This window comes from Notamacropus eugenii, chromosome 4, assembly GCF_028372415.1.
Source record: "Notamacropus eugenii isolate mMacEug1 chromosome 4, mMacEug1.pri_v2, whole genome shotgun sequence".
NCBI classification, from domain to species: domain Eukaryota; kingdom Metazoa; phylum Chordata; class Mammalia; order Diprotodontia; family Macropodidae; genus Notamacropus; species Notamacropus eugenii.
In genome coordinates this window covers 78,431,362-78,453,089 of record NC_092875.1, presented here as the reverse complement: position 1 = coordinate 78,453,089, position 21,728 = coordinate 78,431,362, and the positions used below count along the sequence as shown (strand labels likewise).

The following is a 21,728-nucleotide window of genomic DNA, read 5'->3' as shown; positions in this document are numbered from 1 at the left end:
CCACCTGAATGTCTGGCCCTTACATCCACCACTGAGAATGGCTTTCCCACTCACCCTATATGGGACAAAGTGCAAGTGTTTCATCCCCATTCTAGAGATGAGGAAATGGGAGTACAAGAAGACACTCTAGACTGAGTCTTGCTCTCAATCACGTAACCCTAAGTGTCTGAGGTGGGATTCAGGCTTTGGTCTCGTGTCTGAGTCTCAGGCTCTTTCTGCAGCAAGGCATTAACAAAATGTAGGAAAATGAAAGTTACCCAATGCGCAGACAGCACCCCTGCGCAGACAGCACCCCTGCGCAGACACCATCCCTGCGCAGACAGCACCCCTGCGCAGACACCATCCCAGTGCAGACAGCACCCCTGCGCAGACAGCACCCCTGCGCAGACACCATCCCAGTGCAGACACCATCCCAGTGCAGACAGCACCCCTGCGCGGACAGCACCCCTGCGCGGACACCATCCCTGCGCGGACAGCACCCCTGCGCGGACACCATCCCAGTGCGGACACCATCCCAGTGCAGACAGCACCCCTGCACTCCCCCCACCATGATACACCTTGTCAAGGGCAAACAGAAGCTGGATCTCACATACACGTTCAGACACGAGTACCAGCAGACGCGCTCAGTCTCACACACACACGCAACACCCATAAGATTCTGAACTTTTATTTTCTGGCATGAAAAGTACAAATAATCCAACGATTCCATGTAAAAGTCTGTTACAGCGTCAGGCCTGTAATCCCATAATAAATAGTCTAAACTCAACGCAAAGTGTTTTTTTTTTCTTTTTACAGTTTTTTTTGATCCTCCAACATTGACTCTGTCATGATTTGAAATCATCCGAATAAATAGCAGGATGAAGTGAGGAGTGGGCAGAGCCCCCTCCTGCCTGCCAGCCCCCTCCAGGGATGTGGAAGACCAGGGCCCCCTCCCCTCCCCTTTGGGGGAAGGAGGGGGCCTGGCCATGGGAGCCTGGCTGAGTTTAATTTAGTTTTAGAAAAAAATATCCCAAGCTGTGTGGGTGGGGAGGGGAGGGGGCTCTGCCTGGGGAGTGGGAGTTTGGGGGAGGGGGGAGCGGGGAGGGGGCGCCTCTCTCTCCTGCTCAGCAGAGCCCGGCCCTAAGGCCCCCGCTGCCCCCCCCCAAGCCCCCAGCCCGCCCTTATTGCTCCGAGAAGCCTCAGGACACGCTGCACACAGGTGTGCACATACGTGCTCACACGTGTCAAGGGCGGAGGGGGAAAAGCCCCAAGAAACGGGGAGAGAGGAGGGGGGAGCACAGGGCCAAGGTGGGGGACACCTGGGGCCGGGCCTGGGGGGCGGGGGGGGCCTCTCCTATCCCTCCTTCCCGCAGGGTCCACCCTGCTCTGGGTCTGGGGAGGAAGGTGGGGTTAGAAAATTCACAAGAATAAATAGATCCGTGTAGATAAACGACAAGCTTAAGTCTTCACCAGCTAATAGAATGAGGACTGAAAAAAGTACCCAACAAGACAAGAGCAAAATCATAGAGCACATCGAAGAACCCCACCGAAGAAGCGTCCGCCCGGGTCCTGCCGCCCTCCCGCTGCCCTCCCCGGCCGGCCGCCAGCCGCTCCCTCCAGGTACTCGCCAGGATTCTCATCCAACTCCACGTCTGTCCCCTCGGATAAATAAATTAGGCATAAACCACTTCTCAGCAAATTAAAAACCTGTCCTTTAGCTTGTGGCTAGGATGAAGGAACAGAAATATACACAAACGTCCTCACGCGGCCGGAAGAATAATAAATAGTTGAGTTAACAATAAGTTAAAACTACAAGAAGCTAAGTTCTGCAAAAAGGCGCAGTAAGTTATCGGTGCCAGTCTCTCTCTCATTTTTTAGGGTTTTTGTTCGCTGCGGCTGCTTTTTTGTTTTTTTTGGTGTTTTTGTTGTTTTTTGCTTTTTGTGGGTTTTTGTTTGTTTTTTCTTGTCTCGTAGCAGAAGCTCCACAGACACCTACGAACACAGGGGAGCACAGGACGGAGGGGGCGCAGGGAGGGGGCCGGGCCCCAAACTAACGCCTAACGGGAAACGAGGAAGAAGCTGACTTGGGTGAATGGTGTCTCACTGGACTGAGGCCGAGCTGGGCAGCCCGCGGACCAAGGGGGCCAGGGCCGGGACCGGGCCACGGTCTTCGCTTTTGTTGAAACGAAAAAACAGAAACTATAAATGCACATTCCAGACGGGATGGGAGGTGGAGTGGGGGGAAGAGGAAGGATGGAGGGGTTGGGGGATGGGCCAGGGTCAGGGCCTGGGCCTGGGGGCTGCCTCAGTTTCCCTGAACCAAGGAGAGGTTTGGGAGGGACCTAGGTGAAGGTGTGTCAGGGTGGGAGAGGAGGTCAGGTGTGTCTACTTCCCTCTTTGTATTGTTCCCAGAAGGTGGGTTTGGATGGGAGAGTGGGGCCAGCTCAGGCCCCCACAGCACCAGGGCCAGGGCTTGTCCACTTCGGGATAGGGAGGGATGTTGGCTGCCCAAGGTCTAGGGGATAGTCTCACCACCTGCCTCCCAAAGAGAGGCAGGCCTCCTGTGGCCCAGCCCCACGATAGGGGGAATAGGGATGGAAGATTGGTGTCTAGGAGACCAGGACTGTGTAGCTGAGGGGAGTGGCCGGCACTGACCCTATGCCTTTGGGACCACAGGGTTTGGGGGATGAGCTCCCTCCCATCCTGACTCCCACTGGTTAAAGGGAGGTACAACTTTCTTCCCAAACAATATGGTCATTGCTCCCACAGCCCTGACCCTGACTAGGGCTGAGATCTGGGCTCTGCGCCCCTCTTGGCACTGGCCCCAGTCCCACTGGTTCTAGGGAGAGAGGGTGTAGTGGCAGAGGAAAAAGAAAGAGCCCCTGTCTCCACACATACCCCATTCTCTCAGGCTCCCCCAGAATGAGCCCAAGAACCAGGCCCTGGCCTGAAGTTACTATGGCCTAGCCTGGGCTCCAGATCAGGATGTGCTGGGAGGCTGCCCAGCTCCTGCACTCTGACCTAAGGCCAGGGGGCCCCATAAGCTGACACGAGGGGAGGAGGAGATGGCTGGGGCTGGGGAGCATGGACCTTTGACCCCTTGGGGCCATGTCCAAGGAGGCTGAGTGTCCCTCTGGTCCCTGGTCCGGCCCCAAGGTTAGTTCTGAGCTAGTATGTTAAGTCCTTCCATTCTGGGGCTCCCTTGAAAGGAACCTTGAGGCAGTTTCTAGAAAGGGAGTTGAGCAGAGAGGGAGTGCCTGTGTTGTCATGTGTGGTCCTGTGTGTTCATGTATGTCTGCAAATGTCTGTATGGTGGAGATGGAAAGTATCTCTGATAGAAAGTGTGTGATCCTGTGTGAATGATGGCCCCTTGAATGTATGTATGTATATATATATATATATATATATATATATATATATATGTATATATATATGTATATATATAGTATATGTATATGTACATATATATATATAATTGTGTGATCCTGTGTGTATGTGTGTGTGTGTGTGTGTGTGTGTGTATCTCAGGTATGACACTCCCAGGGTGCCCTTCAAGAGCCCCTTGTCCTCTCCCCCTCCAGGCCCCAACCTCAGCCCTATCAGCCTCACCTGCCAAAAAGCCTCTCATTTTTTTTGTCTTTTTGTCTTTTTTTTTTTTGTCAAGTTCAAGAATCCCCAGTAAAAATTCTCCACAAGGTCTTTTTCCCTTTTTACAAAAATAGAGTTTTCTTTTTTTTCCCCTTTTTTTCCATTGTGTTTCTGTTTTCAGCTTCTCCCCCCGCCCACCTCCCACCATCTCCTGGGGCCAGGCCCCCTTCTCAAGGTCTCTTTTTTTGGGGATTTTTAAACCTGTTCCTTTGCCTCCCTCACCCCTCCTGGTCCTGGGGCCTGGAAGGGCAGGGGTCCCAGGCAGAATCTGCCCAGGATGATGGGGGGCCCTGAACCCCCACTTCCTCTGACTCCCCAGCCCCAGCTAAACCACCAGGTTTTTATATCTTCGGTTTTTGTTTTGCCAAAAAAAAAGAAAAAAACTTTCAGAATGACTAAAACCAAGAGCTCAGTGCTCAGGAAGATCGAGAGAGAGAGTGAGCAAGTGAGCCAGTATCTGGGGGTGGGGCAAGGAAGAAGGGGGTTCAGGAGGGGCCCACCCTCACCCCCAGCCCCTCTCTAAGGCCAGCACCTTCCCCCACTCTAGCCCAATTCCGCTCCCTAATCCCCGGGAGGATCTGGGGCAGAGAGGGGAGGGGCCATCCATTCCACCCTCCGGTTTCCAGTCCAGAGAGGGAGGTTCTGGCGCCCCCCAGCCCCCGCCCCACCCCTAGCAGCAGTGGCTGCAGCGTGTCCTCCTGTCTGTCAGTCGACATCTGTCACGCTGCAAGGGAAGGGGAAAGGGAGAGGAGGGGAGCAGGGGGGCCAGGTTGGGGAACAGGGGAAAAGAGGAGGGATGTTCCTGTAGGAACATTGGTGGGACCAGGGCTAACACTGGGGGGCCAAGGACTGCTGCTGGGGTGGGGTTAGGGGTCGGGGCTAGGGAGTCAGGAGGGCGACTTAAATTTGGGTGGCTGCTTCCTTCTTCGTGGGGGGTGAGGGTGGGGGTCTGCTCAGACGTCCACCCGTCCATCCGTGAGTCTGGTCAGTACCCCCCTCGCCCCCACCTCCCCGAGCTTGGCCCAACTCAGATTCTCGGCCTTGCCCACCCACTTGCACCCCGGCCAATCTGCTGCCCTGGCCCGCCCCGCCCAGCCCAGCCCAGCCCGCCTGGCCCACCGGCCCACCCACCGGCGCTCACGCCTTGTGCTGCTTGCTGGTCTTGAAGGAGACCTGCAGGATGCGGTCACCCAGGCGGTAGCCGTTGAGGCTGGCGATGGCCATGGCGGCCTCATCGTAGTTGGTCATGGTCACGAAGCCAAAGCCTTTGCACTTATTGGTGGTGAAGTCGCGGATGACCTTGACGTTGGTCACAGCCCCAAAGGGCCCGAACAGCTGCCACAGGACGCTCTCGTCTGCCTCCGGGGACAGGTTGTAGACGAAGATGCACCAGCCAGCGCCCGATGCGCCCCCCGACAGGCTCACACCCGCCAGGCTGCTCATGCCGTCGATGGTGATGGGCGAAAACCTGGCGATGAGCGACAGGGGACTACTCTGGGTGTAACGCGGGTGTCCGGCCGGGGGGGCCGGGAACCAGCCCGACGAGGAGGTTGGGGGTGGCAGCGGGGAGGAATGGGACAGGGGACTGACTGGATGAGGAGGAAGGGGAGGGCAGGGAACAGGGAAGGAGGTGGAAGAATGAGGTGGGGATGGGAGATGGGAGGAGGAATCTAAATGGAAAGGAAATGAGCATAGGGAACGGGATGAGAATGGAAAAAAGGAAGAAAGGACTGGGATGACAGGAGGATGGGCTCGAGAAGGGACTGAGAATTGGGCACTGAAAGTGGGGGGCAGGAGATAGAGGAGATAAGGAGAAGAGGAGGACAGGGGAACCAGAAGCTAGAAAGGATAGACAGAGTTAAGATAGAGAGGAAAGGACCGAGACAGAAGAGACCCAGATGGGTAAAAGAATTAGTGGAGAACAGGAAGAGGAGTCAGATAAAACAAGATAGAAAAAAGGAGAATAAGGAATAGGGATTGTCTGAAAGATGGGGATGAGAATGGAGATGGAGCCGGGGCTGGGGTGAAGAAAGGGGGAGGACTTAGGGTGGGGTTAGGAGTTGGTCCAGGATGGAGAAGGATGATGGGAGCTAGGGGTAGGGGATAGAGCTGGGAGAGGGGAGGAGAAGGTTCTGAATCCATGAAAAAGCTGGAGGACAGACACAGGGAGCCCCATGGCAGCAGCCCTGGCACCCAGGGAGGGGGTGAGCTTGGTGCATGAAGGTAAGGGGAGTGGGAAGAAATCAGGGTGTCCCCAGGTTGGAGGGAGGGGAAGGGACAGGAAATTAGGGGCCCTGGGGGAGCCAGTTACCTCTTTACGCCATAGGCCATGTTTAGCAAATTGTCCAGCCTGTGGGAGGGAGGGAGGAAGGTCAGTGACTGAATTGGTGGATGGTGAGATAGAGGATACCACGGGTAGGGGAGCTCAGACCTGCATGACTCCTATGCTGCCTACCCCTTGACATATATATATATATGTGAGCGTGCATGTGATACATCTGATGGAAGACAGCACTCATAAGTAGGTCCCCTTCAAGTTTACAGACCAACATGGGCAGGATTCAGAGGGCTGTCCTCAGCACTTCCCCTCCCAGCCAGGGCACTGCCTGGCACGGAAACTCACATGGCCCAGCCTCAGCCTGGGTGCTCTTGTGTCCAGTGTCCGGGACAGTCTCCCCTCTATCTTTTCCTTCCCCACTAAGGCCCTTCGAGAGCCTTGCCTAGGCCTTACACTCAGCCTACAGATCATGCCCTGATATGATGGGAGATATTTGTAGAAAATTGGGGTTGCTGCTTGAAAGAGATGATGGGTTCTTTTATTGGTGATGGGGTTTTTTATTTGGGCTTAGGTTTTTCTTTTCTGAGAACAAGGTAAGGGGGAGGATGGAGGATCTAACCCAAGGTATCTCACCTGAACCTCTGTGTCTGGTGGTGCAGGGGTCCTGCATACCGCCTTGCTGAGGACTGGTAAAGGTGTGTGAGCAGGGCCTGGCCTGTCTTCTGGCTGGGATTGTTGGCGAACTTGACAGTGATGGGCTCACTGGCGCCTAGCGGCTTCTGCCCATTCAGGCCCTTGATGGCCTCTTCTGCCTCAATCCTCTTGTCAAACCGAATGAAGCCCACGCCCCTAGACACACCTGTGCAGGAGGGGGAGTGGGTGAGGAGCTCTGATCCTCTGGAGCCCTGTGTATGGGGAGGGGCTCTGATAACTCCTACCCTGTGCCAATGTGGGAGAGAGAGACAGTGGGGAGCTCTGATGCCCTTAAACCCCAGGACACAGGTGGCTTCTGATCAGGAAGAAAAGGGGACACTGTCAAAAGAAAATAAATAGCTCACATTTCTACAGGGCTTTGAGGTCTACAAAGCACTTTACCCACAACTCTGTGAGATAGTACAAAGGTTTTTATTCCCATTTTTACCAATGAGAAAACGGACCCAGAGGTATTAAGCCACTTGCCCAAAGTCACAGGATTGGGGAATGTCAGAGCTGGGATTTGAACCCAGGACCTTCTGACTGAATCCAGTGTTCTTTGCACAAAGCCATGTTCACTCTCAAAGAGCCCAACTTGGGAAGGCACAGGGAACCCCCTAAGATCTTTTAAACACATTTACAGAAGATGAAAGCAATGTGAGATAACAGAGAATGAGTTTCAAAGAGTGGTAGTTCCTATAAGCATAGTTTTAGGAAATCAATGATAAAAAGTTTTTCTTTTTTAAAGTAAATTTTATTGATGTTTTTTACATTTCCTACATTTCCCAGGAGATCCCTCCTCTCCTGCCCCCCTCCACCTCCCAGAGAGTCAGCCTTTATAAGAAAGAATGTAAAAGATGGGGGAAAAGAGCAGTTCAACAAAACTAATCAATACATCCAGAAAAAGGCTGACATCATATACAGTGTTCCACCCCCGTATTCCCCCACCTCTGCAATGAATAGAGAGGAGATGCTTTTTTTTTTCTGTCTCTTCTTTTGGGCCAAATCTGGTCATTAAAATTTCATAGCATTCAAGGTTAACTGTTTTGTTGTTGTTATTTCCATTTACACTGTTGTGGCCATTGTATGTATTGTTTTTTTCCTGTTTCTGCTTATTTTGTTTTGCATCCATTCATTTAAGTCTACCCATGCTTTTCTACATCCATCATACCCATCTTTTCTCACAGCGCAGTAATATTCCCTTACATCTACATCCCACATTCACTCCCCCAATGCATGGACATCTACTTAGTTCCAGTTCTTTGTTATTAGAGAAAGTGGTGACCTTTTTTTAAAGTGTCAATCAATCCATCAACAAAATATTTACAAAGCACCTACTGTGTGTTCCACAAATTGCGTTAGGTGCTAGGGATACAAGGACAAAAGCCTTAAGCAGGAAAGACACACAAAGAAAGTAGATGTCCATAGACTGGGAGAGGGCTAACCAAATTCTACCATGTGAATATAATGGGATGTTACTGAACTGTAAGAAATTATGGATGTGAAGAATAGGGAGAAACATGGGAAGACAAATGAGATGAGGCACAGGGATGAGAGCAGGAAAGGGTAACAAACCTAGAGGAAGCAGAGCCAAGTAAGGAAAACAATAGACACAAAGACTGTAACAACGTGAACAGAAAAAACATGAACGGTAACACAAATCCCACAAAACTCACTTGTGCGAAATTCTAGCTGACCAAACGTGGCCCCAAAGAAGAGAGATGATCCACCCACTCCACTTCTTTAAAGAGGTGGGAGAACATGGGTGGAAAACAACTGCACAAGATGTTGGCCTAGGTCCATGTGTTGATTAGTTTGGCTCAACTGGGTGTTTTTCCCCCTTGTTCTTAAATTTTTGTTGTTGCTATAAGGGATATTATAAGAGATGGCTATCTGGGAGAGAGAGGGAAGTAGATCAATATAATTAGGAATAAAGGTGATGCAAAAGCAAAATATAGCAATCAAAAGTTCCATTAAAAATCACCATTTTCAGAGTTGGAAGAAGGCGAGCTGCTATTGGGTTTTTTTTTAAAGCCAGGTTGGAGGAAAAGGAAAAAATCAAAGGCAGGGGCCCTTTTTCCACAATGAGGTTGACACGGAGAAGGGGCAACAGATAAAATGAAAAGCTATTTATTTCACTCTTGTCTTGTTTCTTTTTCCTCTAAGGAGAATAATCTTTTAACTGAGGTCAGACTAAATCTAGACAGGCAAGCGAAATGGTAAGGCAGCCTGTAGCTATCCCTCAGCTGAGCTCTAATGATTACAATTCAATAAGAGGTTGCATTTCTGTAGTGCTTTAAGGTTGGAAAAGTGCTTTTCATATATTATCTCGTTTGAGCCTCACTATTATCATTATCCCCATTTTACAGATGAGGAAACTGAAGCTGAGAGAGGCTGACTTGCCCAGCTGGTAAATATCTGAGGCAGGATTGGAATTCCGGTCTTTTTCACTCTAGCTACCACCCTGGCTGAACTACTCAGCTTATGAGCTGAGTCTATTTAACGAACTTAAAGGAATCAATGCAGAAAACCAAGGTACTGAAGGAACTGTGGGGTGTAAGTGCTGAGTAACTGCCAGGGATCTTTGAAAAATCACACAGAATTTGCCGACCCTTCAAGAAGATCAAAGACAGTAAGAAAGGTTCTACATAAGTCAAAATATTCATGGCATTCCTTTTTTGTGGCAGCAAAGAACTGGAAACAAAATAGATGCCCATCAACTAGGGAAGAGCTAAATATATTGTGGCACTTGAGTGTAACAGAATATTTCTGTCCCAGAAAGAAAGAAAGAAAGAACAGGAAGAATTCCAAGAAGCATGGGAAGACATCTAACACTGCAGAGTCAAGTCAGCAGAACCAAGAAATCAACAAGCAAAACAACTATGACAATATAAAATGGAGGGACAACAACAAAAACCTTCAGGTTATATTATTATAATGAACAAGGGTGACCCCAGAAAGAAACTGTGAAAATATAACTCTCCCCTCCCCGGTTTTTTGCCAAGGTGGAGAACTGAGTGGAATATTGCATATACTGTCAGACTCCACTGATGTTTTCTGACCTCCTTTTTTCCCCTTTTTTCATTCTTTGTTAAGAGAGATGGGTCCCTGGGGAGGAGCGGAAGGAGGAATGTATTTGGAAATGAAGGTAATGTAAAACCAAAAGATACTCACAACAATTAAGCTTTTTCTTAAAAAAAAGAAAAAAGAAAATTATGGAGAGAGGGAAATGTGTTGCACTGGAGAGGGGCAAATGTCCTGATTTTCAAAAAAGGAAGAGGTTAAGCGTCTTGAAACTCAAGGTCTAACTAAGCTTTATATTGATTCCTGGCAGTGTTCTGGAATGATTACAGAGGTCTGTGAGCACTTACAAGGGAAGGCAGCAGTCACTAAAAGCCAACAATGGCTTCATCAAGGGCAGTCTAAAAGCTTTTTCTTTTTGGATAGTGTTATTAAACTGAATAAAATGGAGAATGACATCGACAGCTCTACCTCAATGTCCCACAGGTATCTCAGACTCAACATGTCTAAACCATTCTATTTTCCCTTAAAGCCCACCCCCCTCCACCTAAAATCTCTATTTTCCCCCCAAAGGGCATCATTATCCTTCAATTCATCAGTGTCATTCACAATAATTTTTATTCTCGTTTCACGTAGCCAAACAACTGCCAAATCTTGTGTCAGTCTTCTTAGCATCTCTCACATCTAACCCTTCTCTCTTCTCATATGGCCGCCATGATATTTCAGACCCTCATTACCTCTTACCTAGACTACTGCAATTATTTATTGAATGTAGGTTCCCCTGCATTCAATGTTCTCTCTCTAATATTCCACAAAGCTGACAAATTGACATTTTCAAGTGCAGATCACACTAGGTAATTTCAAAAAGCCTCAGTGACTCCCCATTTCTGCAGGATAAAATACACATGCCTCTCTTTGGTATCTAAAGCCCTTCACAATCTCAGTCCAGATCATTTTTTCCTAGGCTGATTACACTTCCCATCATACCCACAGTGGCAGATCTCTCACTTCAATGCCAAGCTCGGTCCACTAGCTGTCAACTATGCTTTCCCTTTATCTCTCCAACTGTGGAGTCCCTTGTCTCTCTTTGGGTCTTAGCTCTGGTACTACCTTTATCAGGAGGCCTTTCTCAATTTCCCAAGGTGTCAGTGCTACCCACATCCTCAAATCACTACCATCTACTTTGTATTTGTCTTCTGTATTTATTTATCTGTGCATATCACCACAACAACAGAATCTAAGCTCCTCTGGACAGAATCTGGCTTACTTTTACATTTGAATCCCCAAGCGCCTATGCCTGGCACATAGTGGATTCTTAAGTGCTGATTGATTGACTGATTGATGTACATAAAGTCTATCTGGATTTCTGCAACGTTTGGCAATCTCTCTCAAGACATTCTTGTGGACAAGATGTAGAGATAAAGGCTGCACAAAGAGGATTCTGAAATTATCGAATGACCAGACCCAAAGAGTGATGCTTCTTGTACTGAGGTCTGTCTAGAGAGAGGTCCTTAGTGGAGGGTGCCAAGGACCTGGCAGAGGCTTTGGACTCTTTAATATTTTTTTATCAAAGACTGAGATTTTGAAGGCATAGATGGCATACTTATCAAATGTTCAGTCAGCAATGCTGAAATCAATCAAGACCATTAATGCACTATGGGACAGAAAGTATATAGTCACTGTTTTCAGACCTCAAAACCTCCCCCTCCTTGGAACCTCCATGTTTACGTTGGCTCCACCTTCCAAGACACTCAAGACATAAAATCTATGTCATATGTGATATTTCAATCTCTATTGATCTCCACTTCTGATGAGTTGCCAAAGTTCTTCTATAATCCCTCTTCCTTCCATTTCCTTGTTTCTGCTTCCATTGCAATTACCTGAACTCAGTCAGGTCCTCTTTTCCTCTCTCTAGGACCTCTGTATTAGGACCTTTCATCATTGACTTCCTAAGCCTAACCTTCAGAATGTTGTAAGACAAACTTCTCACAAACTATTCTGATTATGTGATCCTTCTGCTCAAAAAACTCATGGCCCTTCATTGCCTATCAAGAAAAATAATTGTCTCTTTAGGATGAAATTCAAGATCTTGACAATCTGGCTCTGAATAACCTCTTCCAGCCTTGCCTCACACTCAGTCAGCCAATAAATGGTTATTAGGTACCTATTGCATGCCAGGCATTGTGTTTTTAATATTTTCGACATTCCAACTAAAGAAGACTGCTCACCAGTAGTCTAGCATCCCAAAACATCTTGACTAGGATGACGGGCCAAAGTCTGAAGGATATGAGGTTAGTCAGTTGTATGACCTCAGACAAGTCATTTCCCTTCTCTGGGAATTTTTTTTCATCTGTAAAATTAGAGAATTGGACTGGATGATCTCTGAGATAACTTTGCTCTAAATATATGCTCCTAAAATGAAGTTCAGTAAGGACGAAGGACTTAAGTACTACTCTTGGTTCACACAAGTCACAATTACAGAGGAAGAGAGGCATGACTGTGTGTGGATCTTGACATTTGGGTAGATTATAAAGCTCCGTATTAGTTAATAGTCTAACGTAGAGATAAAAAAAAAATCTCATGTCCTGTTAGGATGCACTCATAGTAGAGCAAGTAGGGACTAACAGCTTTGTACCAATGTTGGAATCAGGAAGACCTGGGGCTGTCACTTTCTAGCACTGTGAACCTGGGCTCATAGAACTTCTATGAGTCTGTCTCTTCATCTGTAAAATGGGGATAATAATAGCACCTGTCTCCAGGGACTAGTGGTGAGGGTCAAATGAGACAATGAGACATTGCCCTACGAAGGGAAGTTGTTACTACTCCCCTAGGTTTTGTGTCACTCAGACCAGGACAAGTTCTATCTGGAGAACTGCTTTAACCCCTGGGTACCACATGTTAGAAAAGCGTCAGAAAGACCGACAAATTGGAGCGTGTTCAAAGGAAGGTAACCAAGAGGATGGTTAACTTAGGACATGTAAACAGCCTGTACTTTCCGTGAGTTGAAAGAACTGTGCATAGTTAATCTGAAGAAGAGAAGGGGGTGGGGGATATGAGAACTGTTTTCAAGTATTTGAAGGGCATGGAAAAAGAGATAGATTCGATCTACTTAGATCCCTAGGGAAGGACTAGGAACTATGGGTGGAAGCTGCAGAGAGAGAGACACATAGGTGTGTGGAAAGAATTTCCTAATAATTAGAACAGTCTCAGAGTGGAGATTTTCAAGTAGAAACCAGATGAATCCTGTCAGGGACATTCCTATTTGGACGCAGGTTGGACTAAATGAGCTCTGAGATCCCCTTCTAAATGTGACGTTCTTTGACCTTACTAGGTAAGGAGGGAGATAATTTGAGGCTTCTATCCACCCTCCCACCCCCACTGCCCTATGCCCAAAGGCACATATGTGGGGGAGGAGAGAATTGGGACAGAGAGGGAGAGGGCCCCACAGTGCCTGAGGTACCAGATCAGTGACTCTGATCAATACTTCAATCAATGCCCTGCAAAGTGCAGCTCATCGACCAATTCTGCCCTGAGCAGGAAATAGGGGACAGGCCCTTGCTGTGGCAAAGTGTCTGGATCTTGGCACTCAAGCCCCTTTTATTCTGATGCTCCTTTCCGCTTATGATCAACTGAGACTCTAAGCCTTGGACTCAAAACACATCCTCCTCTGCAGTCACTTCCTCTCCAGTCCTCTTTCCCGTTCCCCTGCCCTCTTTGCTTTGTACCAAACTAAGTGGTCTCTTCACCAGCACACTGGTCCTATCCAGCATTTCACTCTTACCTCCATGGCTTGACCAAGTCAGTGCCAGGTATGGGGTAAGAGACCTGAGGCAAAATCCTGAGACTGAGTTCAGTTCCAAAGATAAGTTAGTTGGCAGTATGACTTTGGGCAAGTCCAGACCTCAGTTTCCCCTTATGTAAAATGAAGGGGTTGGACCTACATATCTGATCTTTGTGATTCTGTGAGCTCCTAGAGAGCCTCTGATTAACTTCCCACTCCCATCAATTCTTCCCCCTCCCACCCTTGGGCCAAATGAGGCAGGATGGGCTGTGCTGACCTGTAACCTGATCTACGAGGATTCGGGAGGTGATGATGCGCCCGTACTGGGAGAAGAGTTGCTCCATTTCCTTCTGGCTCATGGTCTTGGGGAGGCCACTCACATACAGGTTGGCATCTCTGATGGAGGCAGAGCTGGGCCGGGCGTAGGACACCTGGGGGTATTAGGGACCCATGCGGGATCCAGGGCCAGTGGGAATGAGGGGATAACCCCTGGCTTAGAGTCCAACCACCCCCACCCTTCCCTTCCCGTTCTATAAAGAGGGAAAGTGAGGACTAGTCTGGGGAGAAAGGGGCCTCCCTATAGTCAATCACACAGCAAGGCAAAGGAAGATCCAGAACTAGACCACCTGGACTTCCTGAGGTTGAGCCCCAGACAGGTTCCAAAAGCCTCTGTTTCCTAGGAGCCTCAATGTCCCCACAGGCAAATGCCCAGAGTCACAGACACAGGAATTTGGGGAGGCGACAGTACTTTGGGAAGGAGGTGATGGGGCAAATCAAAGCATTTTCTATGGAAACTCCAATCTCTCATCTTGTGTTTCCCACCTCCTGGGGTGGGGGAGTGAGGGAACCTAGATTTTGAGAAGACTCACCCTCCCCGCCAAGGTGTGGAGAAGTCACCTCGGAGCCTCTCCTTTCCCCCACCCAGATTTCCAGGGTAGAGACACCCTTTCCCCTCTAGTTCGAGAAAGACAGTAACACAGAGACAGAATCAGGAGAAAGATACAGACAGAGACAGAGGGGGGAAAAAGAGCCAGGACAGAAAGAGACAAAGATGTGCAAATGACAGAGAGAGGGAAAGAGCGTGAGAGAGAAGGAGAGAGTTAGGGGGAGGGGGAAAAGGGGGAGGGAAAGGGAGAAAGAAATGGAGAGAGGGAAACAAAGACAGAGAAAGACGTAGACAGACCGGGACAGGAGACAGGGACATATCGTCAATGAAACAGAAACAGACCTGAAGAGAGATGGAAAGATAGAGGGAAAGCCCTGGGTGGGGGGTCTTGACCCAAGCTTTGACCCTGCTTCTCTTCTGAATCAACAGAAACCCAGGGGTCCAGAAGCTGGGCCTCCCACTCTACATAGTTCCTTCCCTTCTCTGATGCAACTGTGATCCTCTCCCCCACCAACCCCGACACACACACACACACACACACACACACACACACACACACTCACTTGATCGATCACACACACACACTCACACTTACATACACACTCACACAGAGGCAAAAACTCACAAGGACACAGACAAAGGGGGAGGGGCGGGGCCTGTGGTCACTAATCCCCCTTCCCCCCACCATGCCCTAATTAGGCAGCTCAGGCACCAGATGGGCCCCTCCCTCCATTTCCATGACAAAAACATGGAAAGTGCCAAGCTGGTCCCCTCCCCCATCCCTGACCCCGGGTCAGCCTTCTGTCCGCCCTGCCTGGGGCGCAGGGGGCTGACCCCATTTTGGGGAGCAGTCCAAGCGCAGGGGGCTGACCTTGATGGTCTTGGTCTGCAGCTTGAGGCCATTGAGGGTGTTGATGGCTTTGTCCGCATCATTGGGGTCCACGTAATTCACGAAGCCGTAGCCCAAGCTTTGCCCTGAGGGGGATGGAGGGGAGGGATGGGGGTATCAGAAGGGGACAAATAACCTTGAAACTGAAGTCTTCATAGTTAGACATAGTGGTCTCCTATATAATATATATTATTTATGTGGTGTTTTAAGGTTCACAAAGTACTTATATTATTTCATTTGATAGATCCTAGAATCCCAAATTTATAGTCCCCAACTCCCAAACTCAGATCCCTCAAAATCCAAACCTCTAGGCTCTCAAAATCCTGAGTCCAGGATAGTGACCTTAGACCCATGACCCCTCTCTCTCCCTGACCTCATCCTCCCCCATTCAGGCTGGATCTATGACACTCTGCCCCTTTCCCCTTCCACCTGTGACCCTATCTTCCCTTTTCTCTGGATCAGGATCTGTGACTTCATGCCACCCATGACTTTGTCCCTCAAACTCAGGGCCATCTGGGACCTCTTTCCTTCACTCCCTCCCTAGCGCCACCTGTGATTTCATCTCTCTTCCCCATTCATGACCTCCCCCACCTCTTCCCATGGCCACCCACTAGGGCTTTGTCCTAGTCTGGCTCCTCTCCTTTCATTCTCCTTTTCCGTGGGCCACCTGTGGGCTCATTTTCCCTTCTCTAGTCCTGACTTTGTTCCCTTTGGGACATCGTCCACCCCCACTCCCCTTCCAGGGCTGGGACCCTTACCTGTGATCTTGTCCCGAACCAGCTTGCAGGACTCAATCTCCCCAATGCTGCCAAAGAGGCTTTTGAACTCCTCCTGCGTCATGTTCTGGGGCAGGTAGTTGACAATGAGGTTGGTCTTGCTGTCATCCGTGGCTCCGTTGGTGCTGACAAGCGGCCCATTGGGCAGGGCCGTAGGGGGGGGGCCGCCGGACACCTGAGTCTCCATGGTGCTAATTATCTGCTGGAGACAAAAGGAGCCATGCTTGGTGAGGGACCGTGGGAAAGGAGTGCTCAGAGACAGAGAACCCAGATTAAGACTACCTGGGTCTGTGGAAATGGAGAGTAGACAAGAGAATATGGAACCTTGGTGATAGAATTGGAGTTCCAGTCCAGATGTAAGCTTGAATTGCAGAGCCCTAAAGCCTCCCTAAGCACAGAACTTGAAACACCCATGGAGAGGGGCAGGTGCATAAAGAACTACTAGTATAACTTGTGAACCCCACAGGGGCTGAGACCCCATTTGCTGCCCCTGACCTTCCTGGTATAGGCCAAGTGATCATCCTCCCTGCTATCCCCAGAGAGGGTGTTTGGGCCTCCCTAGAAGGATGCTCTGCCATGACTTCCTCCAGCTATGCATCTCAGAGCACTGACCTCACCCCAACCCTGAGACTTAGCAGTTTCAATTTCATCCAGGGCTGAGCTGGCTAAGCCTCTAATGGGGATCAGATCAAGACAGGATCCATCCCCTCTCTGCCCCGCCTGCACCAGTCCAGCCTGGCATATGGCCCCTGTCGGGGGTGGGGGTGGAGGAGGGAGGTTTCCATTGCTGGGACAAGAGCCACATCCTGACCAGAGATAGACTTGGAAATAGTAAAAGAAGAAACAAATACAGAGGCAGAGACATATCTACAAAAGGCTGCCTGGAGATCCAGAGACATGCATTCAGAAGACCAGAGAAACATGTGTAGGGAATGCCCAGACACTCTGAAGCAGAGGCAAGAAATGATGGTGATGCCCACAGACACAGAGATGCAGAGATAATTTCAGAGAAAGGAGAGTTAGGCATTCTCAAAAAAGAAAACAAAAACCCCAAGCCTTCACATACTTTCTGTCTCTTGTATCTTTTCTCTCTTTGGACTGCAGAGAGAAGGCCTTGGCTGGTTGCCATGGAAATTCTTCACTGGACTAAGAGAAGCACCCCATTACCCCAGTCCCAGCTCAACTGACTATTTTCCCTCTCCCCAACAAGTCAGAAACCATCTCCCAATATGTAGACACTCCTCCCCTCCCCACCCCCTTCACTGGGTTTGGAGTCAGAGGACCTAGGTTTGAATCTGGACTTTGTCATTTACTATATATGTGTGACTTTAGGTAATTTACTTCTCCATTCTGGGCCAAATCAGTTTGTTGTTCTGTAAAATGAGAGGAGTGATGACCGATAAGGTCTTCCAGCTCTACATTCCGTAATCTAAAAAATGTCTTCTCTACACAGAGAAGTCCCAAAACAGATGCCCCTACAGAGTGAATTGGTCCTAACATTTGGGAAGTAGCATTTCAGTCACAAACACACCTGAGGCATAGGAAGTTAAGATTCCCTAGCACACAGAGACACAGAGACAGAGAGACTACAGACACACAGGGAGACAAATACAGAGACACAGACACATACAAACACACCCCTCCAGCCCCTCCTCCTCCCAACAATGGGGCATTGAGTGGTGGCGTCAGCGGCACGAGGGCTGCCTGCCACCACCGGGCTTAAGGCTCTGGCATTCCCATACCCCCACCCTTTTATGCCTAGAGAAAAGGGGATCCTGGAGTTCTGGGCCACATTTGTGCTATAAAGGTCTCTTTCCCTGACTCTCCTCACAGTCCTGCCTCAGTTTACTGGGAAGGTATTCCCTCCCTAAGGCAATTATCCTTTCTTGCCTTCACCCCCACCCTCCCTACAGATCCACATTCCTTACAAACACCATGAAAATTTGATAAACCTTTTCCTCAAGTTTTCATTTTCCAAGATCTGCCCCACCCAACTCACCCAGCCTCCTCCCCTCAACAAACTGTGCTGGGGGTTAGAGGGAGCTTCAACTGTTACCTCCAATAATTCAGATGTTCCCCAGTGTAGTAGGGTCCTTGATCATTTGTGAATCCTGAGTCTCTCTATAGCATTTTGCCTGATTTACTCAGGAAGAGGAAAGCAAAGGCTCTAAAGTTTGACATGGGGTAGGCTCTAGGGAAAGGGTCTTCTCTGCACACTCACCTATTTGTCTCTTTCATCACTGTAGAAAAGATGGGGAGAGGACAGGGGCTTAGGAATACATTGCTTCCCAATTTCTAGGAATATATGAACCCTGGGCCCCTGGAAAGGCAGGAGAATTGCTAGTCAAACCCAATCCTGGCCCCAGGATAAGAAGTTAAGTATGAAAAGGCAAAAAATCTTGGTAGGGAGACAAGGGGAGCCAGAAAGAGAGAAGCAGTGTGTACAGGCTGGAAGACACAGGGAGAGCTCTGGTGCCTTGAGACTCAGAAGTAGATAAGGGAGAGGGAGGTAGAGGAACAGGAAAGACAGAGACTGAGGCACAGAGAGGGGCCAGGACAGAACATAGAACAGCAGTATGAAAACAGGGGTGGTAAGGATAGGAATGGACAAGTACAGAGATATGGTAAATGAGACAAGCAGGGAACAGAAAGCTGAGGGAAAGGAACAAGGAAAAATATACCCTGGCTGGAACAGAGATATTCGAATAGTGGACTCGAATGCAGAGACAGGGCAGAGAGACATTAGCGGTAGAGACAAAGCAAAGGGCAGGATCAGATAGGCACAAAGCGGGCGGGGGAGGACTAGTGCCAGAACCAGGGGCAGAGCAAACTGGACAGTGGCGGGGGATTGGGAAGGGATGGAGAGCAGAGTGAAAGACAGGGTAGGAAGGGCAAGGCAGGGACAGAGATACAGCTCTAGAAACAGAGACTTAAGAGATAGAGACAGCAGGGGGAAAAAACAGAAACAAAGGAAGGCAGCGAGTCCAGGTACAGAAGGGAGGTCGAGAGAAAGAAGGCTGCGGGCAGGAAAATCACTCGCGGAATGGGGCTGCCTGCTGGGCGCTGGAAGGAGCTGCCTGGAACCCCAAAGGGCTCCGGGCGGGGCCGGGGTAGGAGGGGCTTGGAGGGGCGGGGCCAATGTGGGAGGGGCTCAGAGCCCGGGAACTGGCCAGCTCCCTGGCTGCTGAAAACCTTCTGGCCTAACCCGGCGGGGCGAGGCACTGTGGGGTGGGGTCTGGTTGGGTGGGGTCTGGCGGGGCGGGGCCGAAGCACCGAGACGCGAGCGCCTTCTGCAGCCCCCGAGCCCGCTCCTCCACTGCTCCTCCCGCTCAAGGTCACCCCGAGGCAGAGCCCGAGCCCCTTCGCCCCAGGGCGCCCAGCTCAGTCTGAGGCCACTCCCCCTGCCGGTCACTGGCCTCACTAGGTTCTAGGGGTGGGGATTGAAGGGGGGGGGCAGAAAGGAGGGTGTCCTTCAGACACGCCCTGGGCGGGGGGCAGAGACTGGATGGCAGGTGGATTTGGGGCTAGAAGTCGGCGCCCAGGGATCGACCTTTTTCTCCGAAGGAACCGGAACAGGGATTGGGGGGAGGCGGGTCCAGGTCTGCAAGACCGTGGTCTTCTGAAGAGCTTGGAGGCATATAGGCCCCCGAAACCTATACTGGTAGTGAGGGATTTTTGGAGGTCTCGAGGGTCTTGGTGGTAATAAATGCGTGGGTCTTTGAACTGGGAGGCTTGGTACCGGGGGGTTGGGGCTCGGAGTCTTCCAGGGGAGTGGGGTTAGGTTGGTCCTACCCCTGCCGCAGCCCTCCCTTCCCCTCCTCTGCTGCTGCATCGATGACCCTCACTCCCCCCATCCCCCATCCCCACCCTCGGTTCGTGACCACCCCTGGGAAGAGGATGGGAGCCCCCACCCGAGTGAAGCACTTCTCCCGACTCCTCTTTCCTTCTTCCCACTCCCCCCGCTACTACCACCCCCCCCCCCCCCCCCGCCCAAACCCGAGGCGGCTGCGAAGGCGTCCGCGCAAGACGGCGGCGGCGGCAGTGGCGAGAAGAGCCGAGAAACAAAGAGATGTCTCGGGCCGGGCCCGCGGCATTCCAACAGGGCGGGCACAGCGCCCCCAGCCCCCCCCCCCCCCGCCGGGCCCCCGCCCCTCCTGCCGCAAGGTCGACCGGGCGGAGGACAAACACCGCCCCCCCCAGCCCCCGCCCGGCCCAAGACCCCAGAATCTCGATGTAACGCCAGTCCTTGGACACACCCGCCTTCCCCCCTCCCCCCAGACAGCAATAGCGCCCCCGCTCAGTGGCCCACTCCCTGAGTCTGCCACCGCCGCTCCCCCGGGCCCTGCGCAGCGCAACGCAGCCCCACCCGGCTCGTTTCCCCCATTCAGGCTCCATCTCTCCATCCCCATCTCCTCGAGTTCCATCCCCCAAGGATGCAGGATCCCATTGGATCTAGGCCCACATCTTCATCCATCTCTTCCCGTCCTCACCCCCCCCCCCCATATCCCCCCAAATACGCCGGAGCTGGAGCTTGGATCCAAACCCGTTCAACCCTCCCCCATCCCTGAGGCCCCATCCTCATCTCATTTTAGTCACCTCTCCCTTCCCCAGGACTCTCGATCCATCTCTACACAGCATCTCCCCAATCTCTATCCCAAGAGGATCCCTCCTAATCTCCGCTCGGACTCAGGCCCAACCCTATCCATCGCCCCCCTCCTCTCAGTCTTCCAGGCCAGTCCCCACCCTCAGTTCACTCTATTATATATCAATCTTCCTCCCCCATCCAAGGCCCCATTTTCATTCTCCCCCTTCCCAGGCTGTCGAGCCTATTCCTTTCTCCCTAGGGCCCTCCATTCCCATCCCCCCCCCCCCCCCCCGTCGTTTCCCCCTCCCTTCACCCTTCTAACGCTCGGGCCCATTCTTACCCTCCCCCCACCAGGCCCCTGAGGCTCCTGAGTCCGCAGCGCTTCAGCATCCTCAGGCAGGAGAAGGGGGAGGGGACCCAGCTTGGCTTCACGGGGTGGGGGGTGGAGGGGTGAGGTGGACGCCCAGCAAATCGACCCATTCTTCACTTCCCTCCTCCAAATGCCCTATCATCCTCCAAATCCGCCACCCCTCCCCCCCCATCCCGTCCCTTCGCGAGCCGCTCAGCGGACAGAGGATACCTACAGTGACCATTCTTCTGGGTCCGGCGGGCGCGGTTTTGGCTAGAGGCGGCTCTGGGGGGCCCGGATTCGGGCGTCCGTCAGCCCAGAGGCCCCGGCACCATGCGAGGCCCGCGGCCTGAGCTTCACCGCTCGTTAACTCCGGAGGCGGCCGCTCCCTCGAAGAGGGGTTGGGGAACTGGGGGATAATCGGGAGGACCGAGGATAGCGGCGGCAGCAGCGATCCAGGAGGCCCAACCCTGATGGGGAGGCGGCGGCCGCGGAGGAGGGAGAGGCGAGAGCGTGAAGATGGAGTTGGGGGGGCGGCGGCGTCGGGGGGGGGCGGGGGAGCTGGTGACGCCCCCGGCTCTGCCCAGCTAGCTCTGGGCTGCTAGGGGCGGGGGGGCCCCGGGGAGGGGGAGCTGCGGTTCCCAAAATAAATAGTGATGCTCCTCCCTAGCCGCAGCTGTAGCCGCCGCCCAGCCCCGGCCCCGGCCCTGCTTGTCCCCGCTCCCCGCCCGCCCGCCCGCCCCGGCCCCTGCCCCGGCCCGCGCTGTGAGCTGCGCGCTGTGTGTCGCGGCGCCGCCGCCCCCGGCCCTTTATACCACCAGCTGCCGCCGCCGGAGCAGCTCA

At 51.5% G+C, this 21,728-nt stretch overlaps 1 protein-coding gene across 2 annotated transcripts; it reads right to left on the bottom strand.

Annotated features, from left to right (window-relative positions):
* Positions 1 to 651: 651 nt before the first annotated feature.
* On the bottom strand, positions 652 to 21,504 carry ELAVL3 (ELAV like RNA binding protein 3). Of its 2 annotated transcripts, none has more exons than XM_072602288.1 (8): positions 21,121 to 21,504; positions 15,934 to 16,150; positions 15,158 to 15,261; positions 13,678 to 13,831; positions 6,539 to 6,764; positions 5,939 to 5,977; positions 4,759 to 5,095; positions 652 to 734 (listed from the first exon to the last, which is right to left on the bottom strand). In XM_072602288.1, exons 1-7 carry the CDS (start codon positions 21,127 to 21,129, stop codon positions 4,765 to 4,767), a joined length of 1,080 nt encoding a protein of 359 aa, XP_072458389.1. In that variant the 5' UTR covers positions 21,130 to 21,504; the 3' UTR covers positions 652 to 734; positions 4,759 to 4,764. The 2 variants fall into 2 exon arrangements, with proteins under 2 accessions (XP_072458389.1, XP_072458388.1); XM_072602287.1 differs by having other exon boundaries at positions 4,759 to 5,116; positions 21,121 to 21,503.
* Between the last annotated feature and the right edge of the window lie 224 nt (positions 21,505 to 21,728).